Source organism: Chiloscyllium plagiosum, unplaced genomic scaffold (genome assembly GCF_037043375.1).
Source record: "Chiloscyllium plagiosum isolate Xiang-an unplaced genomic scaffold, Cpla_swu_hap1 HiC_scaffold_13, whole genome shotgun sequence".
NCBI classification, from domain to species: domain Eukaryota; kingdom Metazoa; phylum Chordata; class Chondrichthyes; order Orectolobiformes; family Hemiscylliidae; genus Chiloscyllium; species Chiloscyllium plagiosum.
Window position 1 is genome coordinate 29,570,688 of NW_028270151.1, and position 19,411 is coordinate 29,590,098.

The 19,411-nt window shown below is 43.2% G+C and overlaps 1 protein-coding gene across 3 annotated transcripts in view; it reads left to right on the plus strand.

The window, feature by feature from the left end:
- The window catches only part of masp1 (MBL associated serine protease 1), a 133,767-nt gene that overhangs the window by 18,991 nt on the left and 95,365 nt on the right, over positions 1-19,411 (plus strand). For all 3 annotated transcript variants that reach the window (XM_043702533.2, XM_087993436.1, XM_043702532.2), the window contains exons 3-5: positions 3,120-3,294; positions 9,436-9,567; positions 12,205-12,401. In XM_043702533.2, the coding sequence (XP_043558468.2) occupies positions 3,120-3,294; positions 9,436-9,567; positions 12,205-12,401 (504 nt within the window). The remainder of the gene's footprint in view (positions 1-3,119; positions 3,295-9,435; positions 9,568-12,204; positions 12,402-19,411) is intronic.

A 19,411-nucleotide genomic window follows, 5' to 3' on the forward strand; every position in this document is an offset into this window, starting at 1 on the left:
AGGGACATCACCACTGCACCAGACAAGCCCCAGTCCAACATTCATTAATTCCTCTATGCAAATTCAACAATCTCACTTCCAGCACTAATAGGTTCAATTTATCTAAAGATTTCAGTTTCCATGCATGGCTCAACAGACAAATAGAGTCTAGGGATTCAGCAACTGCAATAAATATTTTCTAATCAGAGATGTTATGATACATGCTTGAAACAGGTGAGACTGGAACTCAGGCCTTGTGACTCATTGATAGGAAACCTGTCACTATACTATCAGCATCCACTTCATCTCTTTCCACATACTTGGCCAAAACCCCAGATTGAATCAGTGACCTTTACATCTTCTTTAAATCAACTGATCCACTTCAACTCCCATCTCTCTCTAAGGGGAGCATACTGAGTGAATTCACCTGCCTTTATTTCTCCCCCTCCCCCACCCAACCCCTCAGAATTTGTTTTCCTCAGAATATAATGCAATTACCACTTGAATAACTCCACTTCTGAGTCCCACTCGGGCAATGTTAAAGCCATGCAGCTGCTCAGAGGGTCCAGGATTTTCAACATACCATTGGCGTACAGACCAATTGACATCTGGTTCCAGAAGTCACTGCTGTGATGGAACCTTGGAGATCCATGTAGCAAAAGGAAGAATTAGAGGCAACATGGCCATTGCATAGTACATTGTAGATGCTCACCAGTTACTACATAAAAATAATTTCCTTTTGTCATTTTTGCTTCTTCCACCCAGATGCTCTTTCTAATCCCATCTTCCTGCACATGGCTCATAGCCCTGTAGCTTACAGCATGCAAGATGCAAATCCAGGTACTTCTTAAAACAGTTTAGGGTCTCTGCAGGCATCACCAACTTCAGCAATGTATTCCAGACTACCCAGCATTCTCTGCATAAAAAGGCTTTCCTCACATCACCTCTAGTTCTTCTGCCACTGAGCTTGAATCTATGACCTTTTGGTTTTGAACTCCTCTAAGAGAAGAAGGTTCCTCCTGTCTACTCTATTACTATGCCTCACAATTTTGCATACCTCCACTATGTCACCCCTCAGCCTTCTCTGTTCCAAGGAAAACAACCCCAACTTCTTCAATTTCTCTTTGTAGCTGCAGTTCTCCAGTCCTGGCAACATTCTAGTAAATCTTCTCTGCACTCTCTCCAGAGCAGTTATATCCTCCAGTAATGTGGTGACCAGAAACGCACACGATACTCCAGTTGTGGCCTCACTAGTGTCTAAAACAATTTCATTATTAGATCCTACTTTTATATGCTATACTGAGCAGTGTGGTGCCAATAGCGTATGTTCAGTTCCCATCATCAGTTTGAGGTTACCATGTAGGACTCTCCTTCTCAACCTCTTCCCTTGCCTGAGGTCTGGTGACCTTCAGGTTAAATCACCACCAGTCACTTCTTTCTAATAAGAGAGCAGCCCCTATGGTCTGGCAAGACTATGGTGACGCAACACAAACATGTTCTATACCTCTGCCAATGAAGAAGAGCATTCCATAGCTTCTTTACAATCTTATTTAACTGTACTGCTACCGTTAGGGACTTACGCATTTGCATGCCAAGATCTCTCACTTCATCTACCCTTCTCAATATATTCCCATTTATTGTGTATTTGCTTTTATTGTTTGATCTCCCAAAATGCATTACCTCACACTTACCAGTGTTGAACTCCATCTGCCACTTTCCTCACCACTCCATCAACCCATCTATATGATTTTGGAGCTTACAGCTATTCTCTACACTATCCACTATGTGGCCAATTTTTGTGCCATCTACAAATTTCCCAGTTATGCCCCTATGTTCCATTCCAAATCATTAATGGATAAAACAAACACCAGGGGTGCAAACACCTAGCCCTGCACAATATCACTTGAAACAGCTTTCCATTTGCAAGGGCAGTAATCGACCATTACACCTTGTTTCTTGTTATTAAGGCAACTTTGGATCCAATTTGACACATTATCCTGTATCTGATGGGCTTTTACGTTTTTGACCAGTCTGCCAAGTGGGACCTCGTCAACTCCCTTGCTACAATCCATGGAGACAACATCCACTGCACTACCCTCATCGATCCTCTTTCTCACTTCCTCAAAGCATTCAAATTTCTAAGGCATGACTTTCCGTTAACAAAGCTATGCTGACTATCCCTGACTGTCCATGCCTAAGTTTCAGTTTACCTGATCTGTCAGGATTGATGTTAACAATTTCTTCCACCAACAAAGTAAGATTAACTGGCCTGTAATAGTTTGGCATTTCTTTTGTGCCCTTTTTACACAGCAAAACCATTTTTTGCATTCTACATTAATTAATTAAAGTTAAATACCACCAACAGCCATGGTGAGTTTGAACCCGTTCCCAGATCATTAGTCTGAATTGCAGGATTACTGACATTACCATTACACCACAATCTCTGCACATGATCTAATTCTGGCTCCATAGCAAGGACAACATGGTATCAGCATTGAACTGAGGCACTGAATGATGATCATGAGATTCTCCCCCTCTATAATCAAAGAGTCCTGAGGTACATCTGATGTCCCCAATGACACTGCTTCAGCACAGGGCTGAGCTGAATTACAGTTGTGCCGTTTGTGACAAACATGGAAAGTTTTCTGATCTCGTGAGATCATGGATCAGCTCAGGAATAAACAGCTAAAATTGAACAAACTGATGAAAAAGGGCCGGAATGTAAATTGCTCTGAAAGTCATCCTGAAGATGTGGTGAAAATCAAACTCAAATTGCCTCAGATTTCTTGAAGTAATCTTTTTCCCAAGGTGCTAAGTTTCTAACAAGACACTGAGTGAGTGTGTGAGTGTGTGAGTGTGTATGTGTTACTGTTTCACAATCACTGATTCATTGTGCTCAGGAAGCCTGTTATATTTTGATGCTTGACACAACGTTTGCCATGGAAACAGGCAGTGCTGAGTCAGAATCTGAGGAGCGAAGCATTTGCACTGAGAGTCATCAAAGAGATTATGTCGTGAAAATTGAAGAGTTGCAGGAGGGTTTGGATTAACAAGATGGCTGTGGAGAATGGAACCTAAGAATGAAAAGTGGGATCTTCCATTCCTCGTCTGTGGTGCTAAAATCTCTCTTTTGATTCTAGGTCATGTCTGATGATTTGCAGGAAACATTTTGTGGCAGAGAGAGTACTGACACTGAACGAATCCCTGGCCAAGAGTTTGTCTTAACAAACAGCAACACCATGACTGTTACGTTCAAGACAGATTTTTCCAACGAGGAGCGATTTACTGGCTTTGAAGCTCATTATTCCGCCGTCGGTGAGTTGATTTTTAGTCAGTTCATCAGATTATGATCCCAAAGCATGAGTATCAAACAGTAGGTGGAATCTTGTGACTTCTCTGTGGCTAGATTAGTGGCAGAGGACATTTAGTCAGGACAGTCACAAGTGGGGATTCTGTCACCTTGCAGTCTTTACTCCCATCAGTTTGGGAATGGGAAGGCACCTGGACAGCAGCACATATTCACCAGGTGAATGCTGGCACTGTGGTTAGCACTGCTGCTTCATTACATCAGTGACCTGGGTTCAATTCCACTCTCTGGTGACTGCTCATGTGGAGTTTGCACATTCTCCTTTTGTTGTGTAGATTTCTCCTGGGTGCTTTGGTTTCCTCCCCAGTCCAATGATGTGCAGGTTAGGTGGATCAACCATCCTAAAATTTCTGTAATGTCAGGAACAGGACTTACATGTATTTGGAAAGGCAAGGACTGGTTAGGGATAATCAACACGGCTTTGTGTGTGGGAAATCATGTCTCACGAACTTGAATGAGTTTTTTGAAGATGTAATGAAGAGGATTGATGAGGGCAGAGCTGTGGACATGATCTATATGGATTTCAGTAATGCTTTCAACAAGGTTCCTCATGGTAAACTGGTTAGCAAGGTTAGATCTCATGGAATACAGGGAGAACTAGCCATTTGGATACAGAACTGGCTAGAAGATAGAAGACAGAGGGTGGTGGTGGAGGGTTGTTTTTCAGACTGGATGCCTGTGACCAGTGGTGTGCCACAAGGATTGGCGCTGGGTCCACTGCTTTTCATCATTTATAAAAATGATTTGGATGTGAATGTAAGAGGTTTGGTTAGTAAGTTTGCAGATGACACCAAAATTGGAGGTGTAGTGGACAGCGAAGAAGGTTACCTCAGAGTACAACAGGATCTTGATCAGATGGGCCAATGGATTGAGGCGTGGCAGGTGGAGTTTAATTTAGATAAATGTGATTTGCTGCATTTTGGAAAGGGAAATCAGGGCAGGATGTATACCTTAATGGGGAGTGTTGCTGAACCAAGAGACCTTGGAGTGCATGTTCATAGTTCCTTGAAAGTGGAATCACAGGTAGTTAGGATAGTGAAGAAAGCATTTGGTATGTTTTCCTTTATTGGTCAGGGCATTGAGTATCGGAGGTGGGAGATCATTTTGCGGCTGTACAGGACACTAGTCAGACCACTTTTGGAATATTGTGTGCAATTCTGGTCTCCCTCCTGTAGGAAGGATGTTGGGCAACCTGAAAGGGTTCAGAAAAGACTTCCAAGGATTGTTGCCAGGGTTGGAGGACTTGAGCTATAGGGAGAGGCTGAATATGCTGAGGCTGGTTTCCCTGGAGCATCCCTGGAATGGTGGTGGCAAGAGTTAAAGTGTAAAAGAAACAATCCTGGTGAAAGCAGTTAAATAGAGCACTTCTCTGACAGGAACTCACAGGGTGGGAATTCACCCCCCCAAACACAAAGTATCAGCAGCTCTCTGCCGCACGCTGCTCAGTTCCTATGCTGATTGGTCTGAAATGCATCTGGCATAGGAAGATTTGAGAGTCAGTGGTATCACCTCAACTAGTCCCCTGACCAGTAGACCAGAAATAAAGAAATATTTACAGGTCAGAAGGACATAATTCAGCCTATTTTGTCCAATCTGACTGAGAAAGAGCACTCATGTCTATCCCTTCTCATCAGGGGAAGCAATTACCTTGTGGTATGATCACTTGACTGTTAATTGAGAGACCCAGTTAATGGTCTGGAGATGCAGGTTCAAATCCACCATGATGGATGGTGGACTTTGAATTCAAATATTTTTTAAAAAGTCTGGAAGTAAGAGTCTAATTGATGACTATGAGACCATCGTTGATTGTTGAAAAAATCCACCTGGTTCACTCATGTCCTTTGGGGAAGGAAACTTCACCTGGTCTGACCTACAGGTGACTCCTGACCCATAGTAATGTGGTTAACTCTTAACTCCTATCTGTGCAATTAGGGATGGTCAATAAATGATGCCCACATCGTATGAATTAATTAAAAATGAACTCTTCCCACTCCTGATCTGTTTCCCTGTCAGTGCCAGCATTTTAGAGGCATGCCCACATATTTATGCAATGGATTAAGGGGTTTCAGTCTGGAACACCCAATAAGGCAGTGAACCCCAGATCCCCACTGACCTCTAGTGAAAATAAGGTAGCACAGTGGTTAGCACTGCTCCCTCACAGTGTCAGAGACCCGCGTTCAAATCCCACCTTGGGCAACTGTCTGTAAGGAGTTTGCGCATCTTCTCCGTGTGGGTGTGCTCCGGTTTCCTCCCACAGTCTAAAGATGTGCAGGTTAGGTGAATTGGCCATGCTAAATTGCCTGTAGTGTTAGGTGTAGGGGAATGGGTCTTGGAGGGTTGCTCTTCAGAGGGTCGGTGTGGACTTGTTGGGCCGAAGGGCCTGTTTCTACACTGTAAGTAATCTTAACTTCTGTTTAATCCTTCTGCCAAAGGATTGTCACTGGTGATTGACCTCTCTGCTCAGGCAAATCCTTCCTCAGCACTGTACCTCAGCTCTCATTATGTTATACATTAGTTACATTTCTCCTCAGGTACTACTGTTATAAAGGAAACAGACCCAATCAATCCTATCCTTCTTCCTGGCTAAAACTCTCCAGTCCTAGTGACACCCCATGATGTGATCATGTTCTTCCTGCAATGTGGTGACCAGACTGTGTAAACTTCTGAAACTTAAGTCAGCTTGCTCTTATACTTTAGCTCTTGGCCACTAAAATCTTCCATATTCATTGTGAGCATTGTAAATACCTGTCTGTTACTTTCGGGGTCTAGTGGTATTGTATAGCATGTATCACACATACAATATACCATATAGATTGTAGATTGTACATGGTGTCAATTCCCTTGCCTTATTTGCTCTTCCTAAGTGCATCACCTCACACTCTTTGGTATGAATTCCACCTAGATTCATAGAGTCATAGGGATGTACAGCATGGAAACAGACCTTTGGGTCCAACCCGTCCACGCTGAACAGATATCCAAAATTAATCTAGTTTTATTTGCCGTTCTATCTCTGTGAACCTTACCTATTCATATACCCATTCAGATGCTTTTTAAATGTTGTAATTGTACCAGCCTCCACCACTTCCTCTGGCAGCTCATTCCATACATGCCCCACTGTTTGTGTGAAAGAGTTGTCCGTTAAGTCCCTTTTAAACTTTCCCCTTTCACCCTAAACCTATGCCCTCTAGTTCTAGACTCCACCATATTTACTCTATCCATGTCCCTTATAATTTTATAAACCTTTATAAAGTCACCCCTCAGCCTCCAATGCTCCAGGGTAAACAGCCCCGATCGCGCAAATCCTCCAACCCTGGCAACATCCTTGTTAATCTTTTCTGAACCATTTCAAATTTCACAACATCCTTCCTATAGCAGGGATACAAGAACTGTACACAATATTCCAAAAGTGGCTTTGCCAATGTTCTGTCCAGCCGCAACATGACCTCCCAACACCTTTACTCAATGCATTGACCAATAAATGCACGCATACCAAATACTTTCTTCATTATCCTGTCTTTTTGTGACCCCACTTTCAAGGAGCTATGAACCTGCACTTCAAGGTCTCTTTGTTCAGCAATACTCCCCAGGACCTTACATTAAGTGTCTAAGTCCTGCCCTGATTTGCCTTTCGAAAATGCAGCACCTCACACCTATCTAAATTAAACTTCATTTTCAAAGTTTGTGTGAAGATTTGTAGCTCGGGTGCTCGTTGTTGTGGTTCTGTTCGCCGAGCTGGGAATTTGTGTTGCAGACGTTTCGTCCCCTGTCTAGGTGACATCCTCAGTGCTTGGGAGCCTCCTGTGAAGCACTTCTGTGATGTTTCCTCCGGCATTTATAGTGATTTGTATCTGTCGCTTCCAGTTGTCAGTTCCAGCTGTCCGCTGCAGTGGCCGGTATTTTGGGTCCAGGTCGATGTGCTTACTGATTGAATCTGTGGATGAGTGCCATGCCTCTAGGAATTCCCTGGCTGTTCTCTGTTTGGCTTGTCCTATAATAGATTCAATCAATAAGCACATCGACCTGGACCCAATATACCGGCCACTGCAGCAGACAGCTGGAACTGACAACCGGAAGTGGCAGACACAAATCACTATAAATGCCGGAGGAAACATCACAGAAGTGCTTCACAGGAGGCTCCCAAGTATTGAGAATGTCACCTAGACAGGGGACAAAACGTCTGCAACACAAATTCCCAGCTTGGCGAACAGAACCACAATAAACTTCATTTACCATTCCTCGGCCTATTGGCCCACATCTGATTAAGAACCCATTGTACTCTCAGGTAACGTTCTTCGCTGTCCATTACACCTCTAATTTTGGTGTCATCTGCAAATTTACTAACTATATCTCTTACATTCACATTCAAATAATTTATGTAAATGATGAAAAGGTCACGTTTCTAACCAGCTGACCAGTCCATTGATGTCTTCCTCCATCTATAGCTACCCCTTTCATTATCAACCAAATGGTCAATCTTTGTGCCATTTGTAATCCTGTTAGTCATTCCCCATATTAAAGTCTAAATTGGTAATGTGTATCATGAACAGCAAAGGGCCCTGCACAACCCCACTAGAAATAGCCTACCAGTTACCAAAACACTCACCAAGCAGAACCCTTTTCTTCCTGTCAGTCTGTGAATATTGGATGTAATTTGTGGGGTGAAAGAATACAGTGTAACACAGATGATAAGGATCAGTCACCAAGACATGGAAGGATATTAACCAGGGGAGGCAGTGCAGCAAGGAACCCTGGGATTGATTAATTCCCAGTAATACAGGCTGGATTATCAGGTGAATATAGGAACTTTCATCAAAAATAATTTTCATTTGTTACTACTTTGGCGCCTAGAAATTTTCAGAACGTCTCTCTCTAAACTCCAGATGTGGTATAACAGAGTGATTGAACACTAGGGATAGGATTGTCACTGAATAACATTGGGGTATACTACAAGTGGGGGTAGGACTGTCACTGTATAACACTGGGATATAGTACAATTGTGGATATGGTTGTCACCATCAAACACCTGAGTTATAGTAATTGGTCTGTCACTGTTTAACACTGAAGACAGTGCTTGCTGGAATGGCTCTGTCATTGTGCCAAGTGTGGGTCCCATGGCAACACCATCAATTTGGGCATACATGCTGTCATTGAAAGTGACCTCAACTGTGCAAGTTACTGAATTCATAAATACAGTGAATACTGATTCACACAATGATGGTGAGTCTAGATCACCATGATTTGTGTTGGAGTGCACTGAGCAAAGCCAAACAGTTAATTGTCAATCAGCATCAATGAGTGCATTCTCAATGGCTATGCTAGTATCAATCACAGTGCACTTGCCAACCAGTCAATATTCTTCTCTCACACTAGGCAAATATTCTTACTCTCTGAATTTTTACAAATTCTAGCAAATTTATCCCGAAGAATGCAAGATGAAAAGCTCCACCAACTGTGTATTTCTTTCAACAAAAGATAAAACTTTTATAGAGAGGGATAAAGAGTGAGTGATAAAGAGAGAGAGAGGGATAAAGAGGAAGAGAGCGAGACAGAATGTGAGGGACAGGGAGAACCTGGTGAATGATTAAGCCCATGGTCATGGGGTTGAGAGGACAAGGACACTGTGAAGAACATGAAATATGCCAAGGATGAGGAATAGTATTTGAATGTATACTTGCTATGCCAAGGAATACAAGTCTATTGACCAAGTGCTAGAATAGTTAGGTGGGTGTTTTTAATCGGTGTGGACTCAATGAGGCAAAGGATCATTTTCTGTGCTGTAGACCTCTGTGACTCTGTGAATCACTCAGCACAGATTGATATAAAAGAAAAAAAGTGAAATGTTTACCTCAAATGTTGATGCTGACAACAGACATAATATATTGGAAAAAAAGAGTTGGAGAAGGTGCCATGAAAAGAAAGCCCAAAGTCACTAAAATGGAGTAGAGAGACTAATGAAGCAATGAGAGATGGGATCAGTGATCCATCACTAATTTCTCCTGTCAGTAGCATTTCTCCAGCCAGTGGTTATTTCACTGGTCACTGGAATATCTGGTGTAGGATGCTGTGATTAATTGCCTTTTCCTTTGTAGATATTGATGAGTGTGTGGAGAAGTTGGATGAAGCATTGGTCTGCGACCATTTCTGTCACAATTACATCGGTGGATTTTACTGCTCTTGCAGATTCAGCTACATCCTTCATTCAGATAACCGGACCTGTAAAGGTAGTGTTACATTCACAATCACGTTGGTTGCAAATTCTGACATTCACACAGCTTACTATTATGACTTACCAGGTTAACACACTGGAAATCAAGCCTTCCCAGAGTGGTCACAGAAGTTACATTTTAAAAAAGTACAAATAGTCTCCCAATTTATATGACTTTGTATGCAAGTTGATAGAAACTACAGGCCAGGCTTAAAGTAGCTTTTACTGCAGAGAACAGAGAGAGCTCCTGAACTGGTAGAAGTTTGATGACTTGTCTCTAACTTGTTCCCAGGCCCAAGCTGTTCAGTTACCTGAGAACCAATCACATTTGAAGGCAGGCAGAAGGCCTTTTGTTATTGATAACTGGTTACTAGTTCACAGACTAATCAGCTCCATGTTGCCAGTTGAACCTTCATTTGTATACACCTTTTGGCTCCAGCTTGTCTGCATGTTCTCCTGCTCCTACTTGAACCAGCAGCTGTGTAAATAGTGCTTACAATGACAGTCAGATTATTTTGTTTCAGTAACCTTTCTGGTTTTAAAACAATTCTTTTCCCATTTAAGTCTGCAATTTAAAAATACAGAAAAATAAAAAGACATAGTATTTACAGGAAATTCTCACTGACTGTGTACACTCAAATTTGCACTGACAGTGTACACTACTCACCAAATAAATTGCCACTCACACTGACCATGTACTTTCACAGTAAGCATGTACCACACACCATCTGTGTATACTTAAACACATTGGCAATATATACTCAAACTTCTTGTGTATATGGGTAACATATTGGCATGGAGAGAAGATTACCTGACAACAGGAAACTATCATCATGAATGGATCTTTTTGTGGCAGGCAAGATGTAACACATGGTGTGCTACAGAGACTGGTGCTGCAACCTCAATGTTTGTAATTAATATCAATGACTTGGATGCAAGGTTGAAGATGTGGTTACAGTTATGCAGACGAAATAAGGAGGCTGCAAAATATATAGATAGGTTAAATGAGTAGGAAAAGATGTGGCAAAGTGGAAAATTGAGTACAATGTGAAAAAATGTGAAATGGCCCATTTTGGTCAGAAGAAAAACGAAAGCATGTTATCTATATGGGGAGAGACTGCAGAGCTCTGAGATGCAAATGGATCTGGGTCTCCTTATGCATTAATCACAAAGGTTAGACTGAAGGTGCAACAAGCAATTAGGAAAGATAATAGAAACACTGAATCACAGAAATATCACAGGATAGGAGGAGGACATTTGGCCCATTATAACTGTACTGAATCTTCAAACAAGCATCATTACCTAGCCCCAATCTCTTGTTTTCTCCCCATATCCTTGCACACCATTTCTGTCCAAATTATCATCCAATGTCCTCTTGAATGCCTCAATTTAATCTACCCCCACATTTCCAGATGGTACATTCCAGACACTACTTGCTGAGTGAAAATGTATTTTTCTCAGATCATATTTTCTCCTTTTACAAACTACACTAAACCTATGCTTATTTGCTCTTGTTCCTTTTAGGGGTGGGAACAGTTTCTCCCAATCTACTCTATCCATCCCACTCATGATTTTGAACATTCTATTTAATCTCCTCTCTCCAAAGAGAACAGTCCCAACTTCTTCTATCTATCCTCAACTGAAGTTTCTCATCCCTGGAAATGATCTTGAATGTTTTTGATTGTGAGGGGAAATGAATACACAAGTAGGGAAGTTGTGTTTTAGTTGTACAGGTCACTGGTGAGACCCCATCTGGAGTACTGGGCAATTCAGAAAGTGAATGAGAGGGTTAGACAGGAATGGTTATGAGGAATGGTTAGACAGGATAGGATTATATCCACTGAAACATGTTAAGTTTAGGAGGAATGTTGATATGGTAGGTGTGGAGAGGCTGTTTTCACTTGTGGGAGAATTGAGAACTAGGATCATTGTTCAAAAATCATTTTTTTTTCTCATAATGGGCCCATGATGCTTTGGAACGCTCCCTGAAAAGGTGGTAGAACCAGAGTCCTTGAATATTTTAAGTCAGAGGTAGATACAGTCCTATTAAGCAATGCATGGCCTAATCTCTGTTCATAATTTGTGTATTTGGCTGTTTGCATACTATAGTCACTGTGTGCACTCACTTTAGATTTTGGTCTGTGTGTGATCACTATTATTGGATCAGAGAATGATAGAGTCCATGGAGCCTATTGTGGCATCATTGGCTCATTTCACTACCATAACTAATTTCTTCTTCAAAGTTATGACTAAATCTGTTTGCACTGCCCACTCAGGCAGCGGGTTCTAGATTACAATACACTATACAATTTTTCTTTCCTAAAGTGCGATGTGCCCAGATTGAATACAATGTGATCAAACCAATGATTGACAATGTGTCATCTTACTTCACATTGCTCGTTGTTTTTAACTTAATATATTGTTCCACAATTTTCTTTAAGTTTTATTTGCCTCATGTCTGACTACATCACCCACTAGCTGTTCCCTTCTGGGGTTTGTCACCACCTTCCTCACCCTTTGCTCCATTTCTCAGTTTCCTGTCACCTTTTAACTTTGAAATTAAGCAAATTGTCGGCTGATCATGAGCAGCAGTTCTTGGTCTGTCCCTGGTTAATGATTTGTTGACTTGCTGTTTGTTTTCATTTCTCACAAGTTGAGTGTCGTGACAATGTGTTCACTGAGAAATCAGGCGTGATCAGCAGTCCAGACTATCCCAATTCGTATCCCAAAAGCTCAGACTGTCTATACCGCATTGAACTGGAGGAAGGATACACCATCTCTTTGGAATTTGCAGACATCTTTGATTTAGAAGATCATCCAGATGTGCCGTGCCCTTATGACTACCTGAAGGTGCGTCATTGTATGGGACATGTTACACGTGAGAAAAATTCAGCAATGACCTCAAATACGGGATTAACAGAGAGGCAGGATATCAATGAAGTTTCTTTGACAGTATGGTGGCCCTTCAGTGCTGACCTTCCAACAGAACAACACTCTCATTACTGGCCCTCCACCAGAGATTAGATTAGATTACTTATAGCATGGAAACAGGCCCTTCAGCCCAACAAGTCCACACCGACCTGGCGAAGCGCAACCCACCCAGACCCATTCCCCTACATTTACCCCTTCACCTAACACTACGGACAATTTAGCATGGCCAATTCACCTAACCTGCACATTTTTGGATTGTGGGAGGAAACCGGAGCACCTGGAGGAAACCCATGCAGACACGGGGAGAATGTGTAAACTCCACACAGAGAGTCGCCTGAGGCAGGAATTAACCCGGTCTCTGGTGCTGTGAGGCAACAGTGCTAACCACTGCGCCACCATACTCTCTCAGTATTGACCCTTTTGACTGTGCGGCATTCCTTCAGTACTGATCTTCCAATAGCAAAGAGCTCTGTCAATGCTATCCCTCCAAAAGAGCAGCACCTTCTCAGTATTGACCCTCCAAAAGTGCAGCACTCTCCTAGTACTGACTCTCCAGCAATACAGCACTCCCTCAGTTCTGACCCTCTGACGGTGCAGCACTCCCTCAATACTGACCCTCTGACATTGCAGCACTCCCTCAATACTGACCCTCTGACAGTACAGCCCTCCCTGAATACTAACTCTCTGACATTGCAGCACTCCCTCAGTACTGACCCTCTGACAGTGCAGCAATTGCTCAGTACTGATCCTCCGACAGTGCAGCAATCGCTCAGTACTGATCCTCCGACAGTGCAGCACTCCCTCAATACTGACCCTCTATCACTGCAGAGCTCCCTCAGTCCTGACCCTCTGTCAGTACAGCACTCCCATAGTAATGACTCTCCAACAGTGCGGCATCCTTTGATAGTAGAGCATCACTGTGAAGCAGACTGGGAAGAATTCAGTATGAAGCAGCGCAAGTGGACAGTGGTGATGTTTGGGTGAATCTTTAAATAGCTCTGAATTAGAAAGTATCTGGAGAAGGTCAGGTGAGTACTTCCACTCTTAGTTTTTCTACTGATTAAACTGCTGCAGTCCATTAGCTTAAACAAACTAAGGCAGGAATTTTGGGCTGTGGTGGGATTGTTTGGAGTGGAAAAGGTGCCTTCTGTAATTATTGTTTAAAGGACGTAAGTAAAGAACTTATTCTGAAGGGAAGTCACAATAGTAGCTTCCATAACTGTAATATACTCCTCCTACACCATACGGGAAGTCATGGATATATCCAGTGTCTCTGGTGACCATGTGTGAAGGAAGTGTGTCCAGATGTAGCAACTGCATTTCGGAGCTGGAGCAGTGGATGGACTTGCGCAGTGATTATCATGGACAACATGTTCAGTGAGGTAGCCATACTGCAGGTAGCAATTGAACAGGCAGAGGAGGGAATAGGTGACCACCAGACAGAATAAAGGAAGGCAGGTAGTGGAACAGACACTTACGTCCACCCGCCCCCCCTTCCCTCCCCCACCACCAATAGGTATATTGTTTGATTACCATTGGGGTAGGCAACATCTCATGGGATAACAGCAGCAGCCAAGACCATGGCACCAGGGGTGGCTCTGATGTGCAGAAAGAGAGGAAGAAGAATAGCAGAGTATAAAGTTGAGAAATTGAATAGTAATGGCTGTTCCTGAAGCCGCAAAAGAGACTCCAGGATTGATCACATTATTGGGATTGTATTATAGACCTCCCAATAGTCAGAGGGAAATTGAAAAACAAACTTGTAAGGAGATCTCAGCTATCTGTAAGAATAATAGGGTATTTATGGTAGGGGATTTTAACTTTCCAAACATCGACTGGGACTGCCATAGTGTTAAAGGTTTAGATGGAGAGGAATTTCTTAAGTGTGTACAAGACAATTTTCTGATTCAGTATGTGGATGTACCTACTAGAGAAGGTGCAAAACTTGACCTACTCTTGGGAAATAAGGCAGGGCAAGTGACTGAGGTGTCAGCGGGGGAGCACTTTGGGGCCAGCGACGATAATTCTATTTGTTTTAAAATAGTGATGGAAAAGGATAGACCAGATCTAAAAATTGAAGTTCTAAATTGGAGAAAGGCCAATTTTGATGGTATTAGGCAAGAACTTTTGAAAGCTGATTGGAGGCAGATGTCCGCAGGTAAATGGACGGCTGGAAAATGGGAAGCCTTCAGAAATGAGATAACAAGAATCCAGAGAAAGTATATTCCTGTCAGGGTGAAAGGGAAGGCTGGTAGGTATAGGGAATGCTGGATGACTAAAGAAATTGAGGGTTTGGTTAAGAAAAAGAAGGAAGCATATGTCAGGTATAGACAGGATAGATCAAGTGAATCCTTAGAAGAGTATAAAGAAAGTAGGAGTATACTTAAGAGGGAAATCAGGAGGGCAAAATGGGGACATGAGATAGCTTTGGCAAATAGAAATAAGGAGAATCCAAAGGGTTTTTACAAATATATTCAGGACAAAAGGGTAACGAGGGAGAGAATAGGGGCCCTCACAGATCAGCAAGGTGGCCTTTGTGTGGAGCCACAAAAAATGGGGGAGATACTAAATGAATATTTTGCAACAGTATTTACTATGGAAAAGGATATGGAAGATATAGACTGTAGGGAAATAGATGATGACATCTTGCAAAATGTCCAGATTACAAAGGAGGAAGTGCTGGATGTCTTGAAATGCATAAAGGTGAATAATTCCGCAGGACCTGATCAGACGTACCCTAGAACTCTGTGGGAAGCTAGAGAAGTGATTGCTGGGCCTCTTGCTGAGATATTTGTATAATCGATAGTCACAAGTGAGGTGCCGGAAGACTGGAGGTTGGCAAATGTGGTGCCACTGTTTAAGAAGGGCGGTAAAGACAAGTCAGGGAACTATAGACCGGTGAGCCTGACCTCAGTGGTGGGCAAGTTGTTGGAGGGAATCCTGAGGGACAGGATGTACATGTATTTGGAAAGGCAAGGACTGATTCGGGATAGTCAACATGGCTTTGTGCGTGGGAAATTATGTCTCACAAACTTGATTGAGTTTTTTGAAGAAGTAACAAAGAAGTTTGATGAGGGCAGAGCAGTAGATGTGATCTATATGGACTTCAGTAAGGTGTTCGACAAGGTTCCCCTTGGGAGACTGATTAGCAAGGTTAGATCTCATGGAATACAGGGAGAACTAGCCATTTGGATACAGAACTGGCTCAAAGGTAAAAGACAGAGGTGGAGGGTTGTTTTTCAGACTGGAGGCCTGTGACCAGTGGAGGGCCACAAGGATTGGTGCTGGGTCCACTACTTTTTGTCATTTACATAAATGATTTGGATGTGAGCATAAGAGGTACAGTTAGTAAGTTTGCAGATGACACCAAAATTGGAGGTGTAGTGGACAGCAAAAAGGGTTACCTCAGATTACAACAAGATCTGGACCAGATGGGCCAATAGGCTGAGAAGTGGCAGATGGAGTTTAATTCAGATAAATGCGAGGTGCTGCATTTTGGGAAAGCAAATCTTAGCAGGACTTATACACTTAATGGTAAGGTCCTAGGGAGTATTGCTGAACAAAAAGACCTTGGAGTGCATGTTCATAGCTCCTTGAAAGTGGAGTCGCAGGTAGATAGGATAGTGAAGAAGGCGTTTGGTATGCTTTCCTTTATTGGTCAGAATATTGAGTACAGAAGGTGGGAGGTCATGTTGCAGTTGTACAGGACATTGGTTAGGCCACTGTTGGAATATTGCGTGCAATTCTGGTCTCCTTCCTATCGGAAAGATGTTGTGAGACTTGAAAGGGTTTAGAAAAGATTTACGAGGATGTTGCCAGAGTTGGAGGATCTGAGCTACAGGGAGAGGCTGAACAGGTTGGGGCTGTTTTCCCTGGAGCATCGGAGGCTGAGAGGTGACCTTACAGAGGTTTAAAAATTATGAGGGGCATGCATAGGATAAATAGACAAAGTCTTTTCCCTGGGGTCGGGGAGTCCAGAACTATAGGGCATAGGTTTAGGATGAGAGGGGAAAGATATAAAAGAGACCTAAGGGGCAACCTTTTCACACAGAGGGTGGTACGTGTATGGAATGAGCTGCCAGAGGATGTGGTGGAGGCTGGTACAATTGCAACATTTAAGAGGCATTTGGATGGGTATATGAATAGGAAGGGTTTGGAGGGATATGGGCCGGGTGCTGGCAGGTGGGACGATTGGGTTGGGATATCTTGTCGGCATGGACGGGTTGGACCGAAGGGTCTGTTTCCATGCTGTACATCTCTATGACTCTCTAAGTTGCCTGTCTGTTGCCAGGGTCAATGAGGACTCAGAGAGGCTGCAAGGCATTCTTAAGGGGGAGGGTAAACAGTGGTCATGGTAAATATCAATACCAATATCATTGTAAAAAAAGAGATGAGATCCTATAAGCAAAATGCAGGGAGTAAGATGTAAATTACTAAATAAGACCTCAAAAGTAGTAATCTTAGGATTGCTTCCAGTGCAACATGATAGTGAGCATAGAAATATGAATATACCAAATGAATACACGGTTGAAGAAATTGTGTAGGGGACCATTCCTGGGCATTGGGACAGGTTATTGGAAAAATGGAACCAATACAAACAGGATGGGTTGCATTTCAGCCAGCCATGTCCACAGTGTGGGGGAGGGGTGGGCAGTGCTGATTGCTATTAGTGGAGAAAGTGAGGTCTGCAGATGCTGGAGATCAAAGTTGAAACTTTATTGCTGGAACAGCACAGCAGGTCAGGCAGCATCCAGGGAACAGGAGATTCGACGTTTCGGGCACAGGCCCTTCTTCAGGAATTAGCAGAGAGTGTTCAGCAGGAGAAGATAAAAGGTAGGGAGGAGGGACTTGGAGGAGGGGCGTTGGAAATGTGATAGGTGGAAAGAGGTCAAGGTGAGGGTGATAGGTCGGAGTAGGATGGAGGCAGAGAGGTCAAGAAGAAGACTGCAGGTCAGGAAGGCGGTGCCGGGCTGAAGGGATTCAGCTGAGACAAGGTGGGGGGAGGGGGGATGAAAAAACTGGTGAAGTCCAAGTTCATCCCCTGTGGTTGGAGGGTTCCCAGTCGGAAGATAAGACGCTCCTCCTCCGACCGTCGCGTTGTTGTGGTTTGGTGGTGGATGAGTCCAATGACCTGCATATCCTCGGTGGAGTGGGAGGGGGAGTTGAAATGCTGTGCTACAGGGTGGTTGGGTTGGTTCGTCCAGGTGGCCCAGAGGTGCTCTCTGAATCGCTCCGCAAGTAGGCGGCATGTCTCCCCAATATAGAGGAGGCCACACCGGCTGCAGCGGATGCAGTAGATGATGTGGGTGGAGGTGCAGGTGAATCTGTGGCGGATATGGAAGTTTCCTTTGGGGCCTTGGAGAGAAGTGAGGGGGGAGGTGTGGGCGCAAGTGTTGCACCTCCTGCGGTTGCAAGGGAAGGTGCCGGGAGTGGAGGTTGGGTCGGTGGGGGTGTGTGGATCTGACAAGGGAGTCGCGGAGGGAGTGGTCTCTACGGAAAGCTGATAGGGGAGGGGAGGGAAATATATCCTTGGTGCTGGGGTCTGTTTGGAGGTGGCGGAAGTGACGGCGGATGATGCGCTGTACATGGAGATTGGTGGGGTGGTAGGTGAGGACCAGTGGGGTTCTGTCCTGGTGGCGGTTGGAGGGGCGGGGCTCAAGGGCGGAGGAGCGGGAAGTGGAGGAGATGCGGTGGAGGGCACCGTCGACCACGTCGGGGGGGAAATTGCGGTCCTTGAAGATTGCTAGTAGTGGCAGGGATGGTTTAAACTGAAATAGCAAAAGGCTGGGGACCAAATCAGTGAGACAGAGAAGGGGGAAACAAGAGTAGAAATGAAAGACAGAAAAGTAGAAACAAAAATGGAATGCAGAAAAGAAAATGGCAACAAACAAATGGGGCCATAGTGCAAAATCAAGCTTAGATAACTAACAAGATTATAAAGACATTGTATCTTAATGTGTTGATCATTTGCCATAAAACTGATTAATTAACAGCACAAATAGATATACATGATTATAGTATAGCTGTAATGGAGACATGGCTATAGAGTGATCAAGAGTGCAAACTGAACATCCAGGTATTCAGTATTGAGGAAGGTCAACAAATGGGCAAAAGTGGTAGCAATGTTAGTAAAGGAGGCAGTCAGTACAATCATGAAGAATGATATTAGCTTGGAATAACATGTTGTGGAATTTGTATGGGTGAAGATAAAAAATACCAAGAGGCAGAAAACATCGTTGGGGGTTGTCTACAGGCCCCCAATCAGTAGCAGCCCTGTAAGAAAAGGCATTAAACAGGAGGTTAGAGATACATGCAATAAGGTTACAATTGTAATCATGAGTGTCTTTAATTTACATATAGATTAATTTCCTGGAGTGAATATTGAACAATGCAAAAAGATTAATTAACAATCTGTCACATGGGGTCCATTGGGGAAGATTAACCATTAAATGATAGAAATTTTCATGAAAATATAGGATGAAGAGGTTGAATCTGAAATTAATGTCCCAAATCTAAATAAAGGGAACTATGAAAATATGAGGCACAAGTTGACAATGATGGATTAGTGAACATTACTAAAAGGGTAGGCAGTGGATAAATTATGGCAAATATTTAAGACATCTATTTACGAATAACAATAATTATCCATTCCTATCTGGCGCAACAAGAAGGGTGGTTCAACATGGCTTATGGAAGAAATTAGAATTCTATTTGTCTCCTCTTTGGACCTAATACTATCCCTAATTTGGATCTAATACTATCCTGAATTTTTCCCAAAATGGAAAAAAGGCTCTAAGCCTGAGGAGAGGGAGCAGTTTAGAATTCAGCAAAAAAGGACACTGAGAAAAAGGATGAGCTATAACCATATTGAATAGTGGAGCAGGCTCAAAAAGCCAAATGGTCTCCTCCAGCTCCTAGTTCCCATGTTC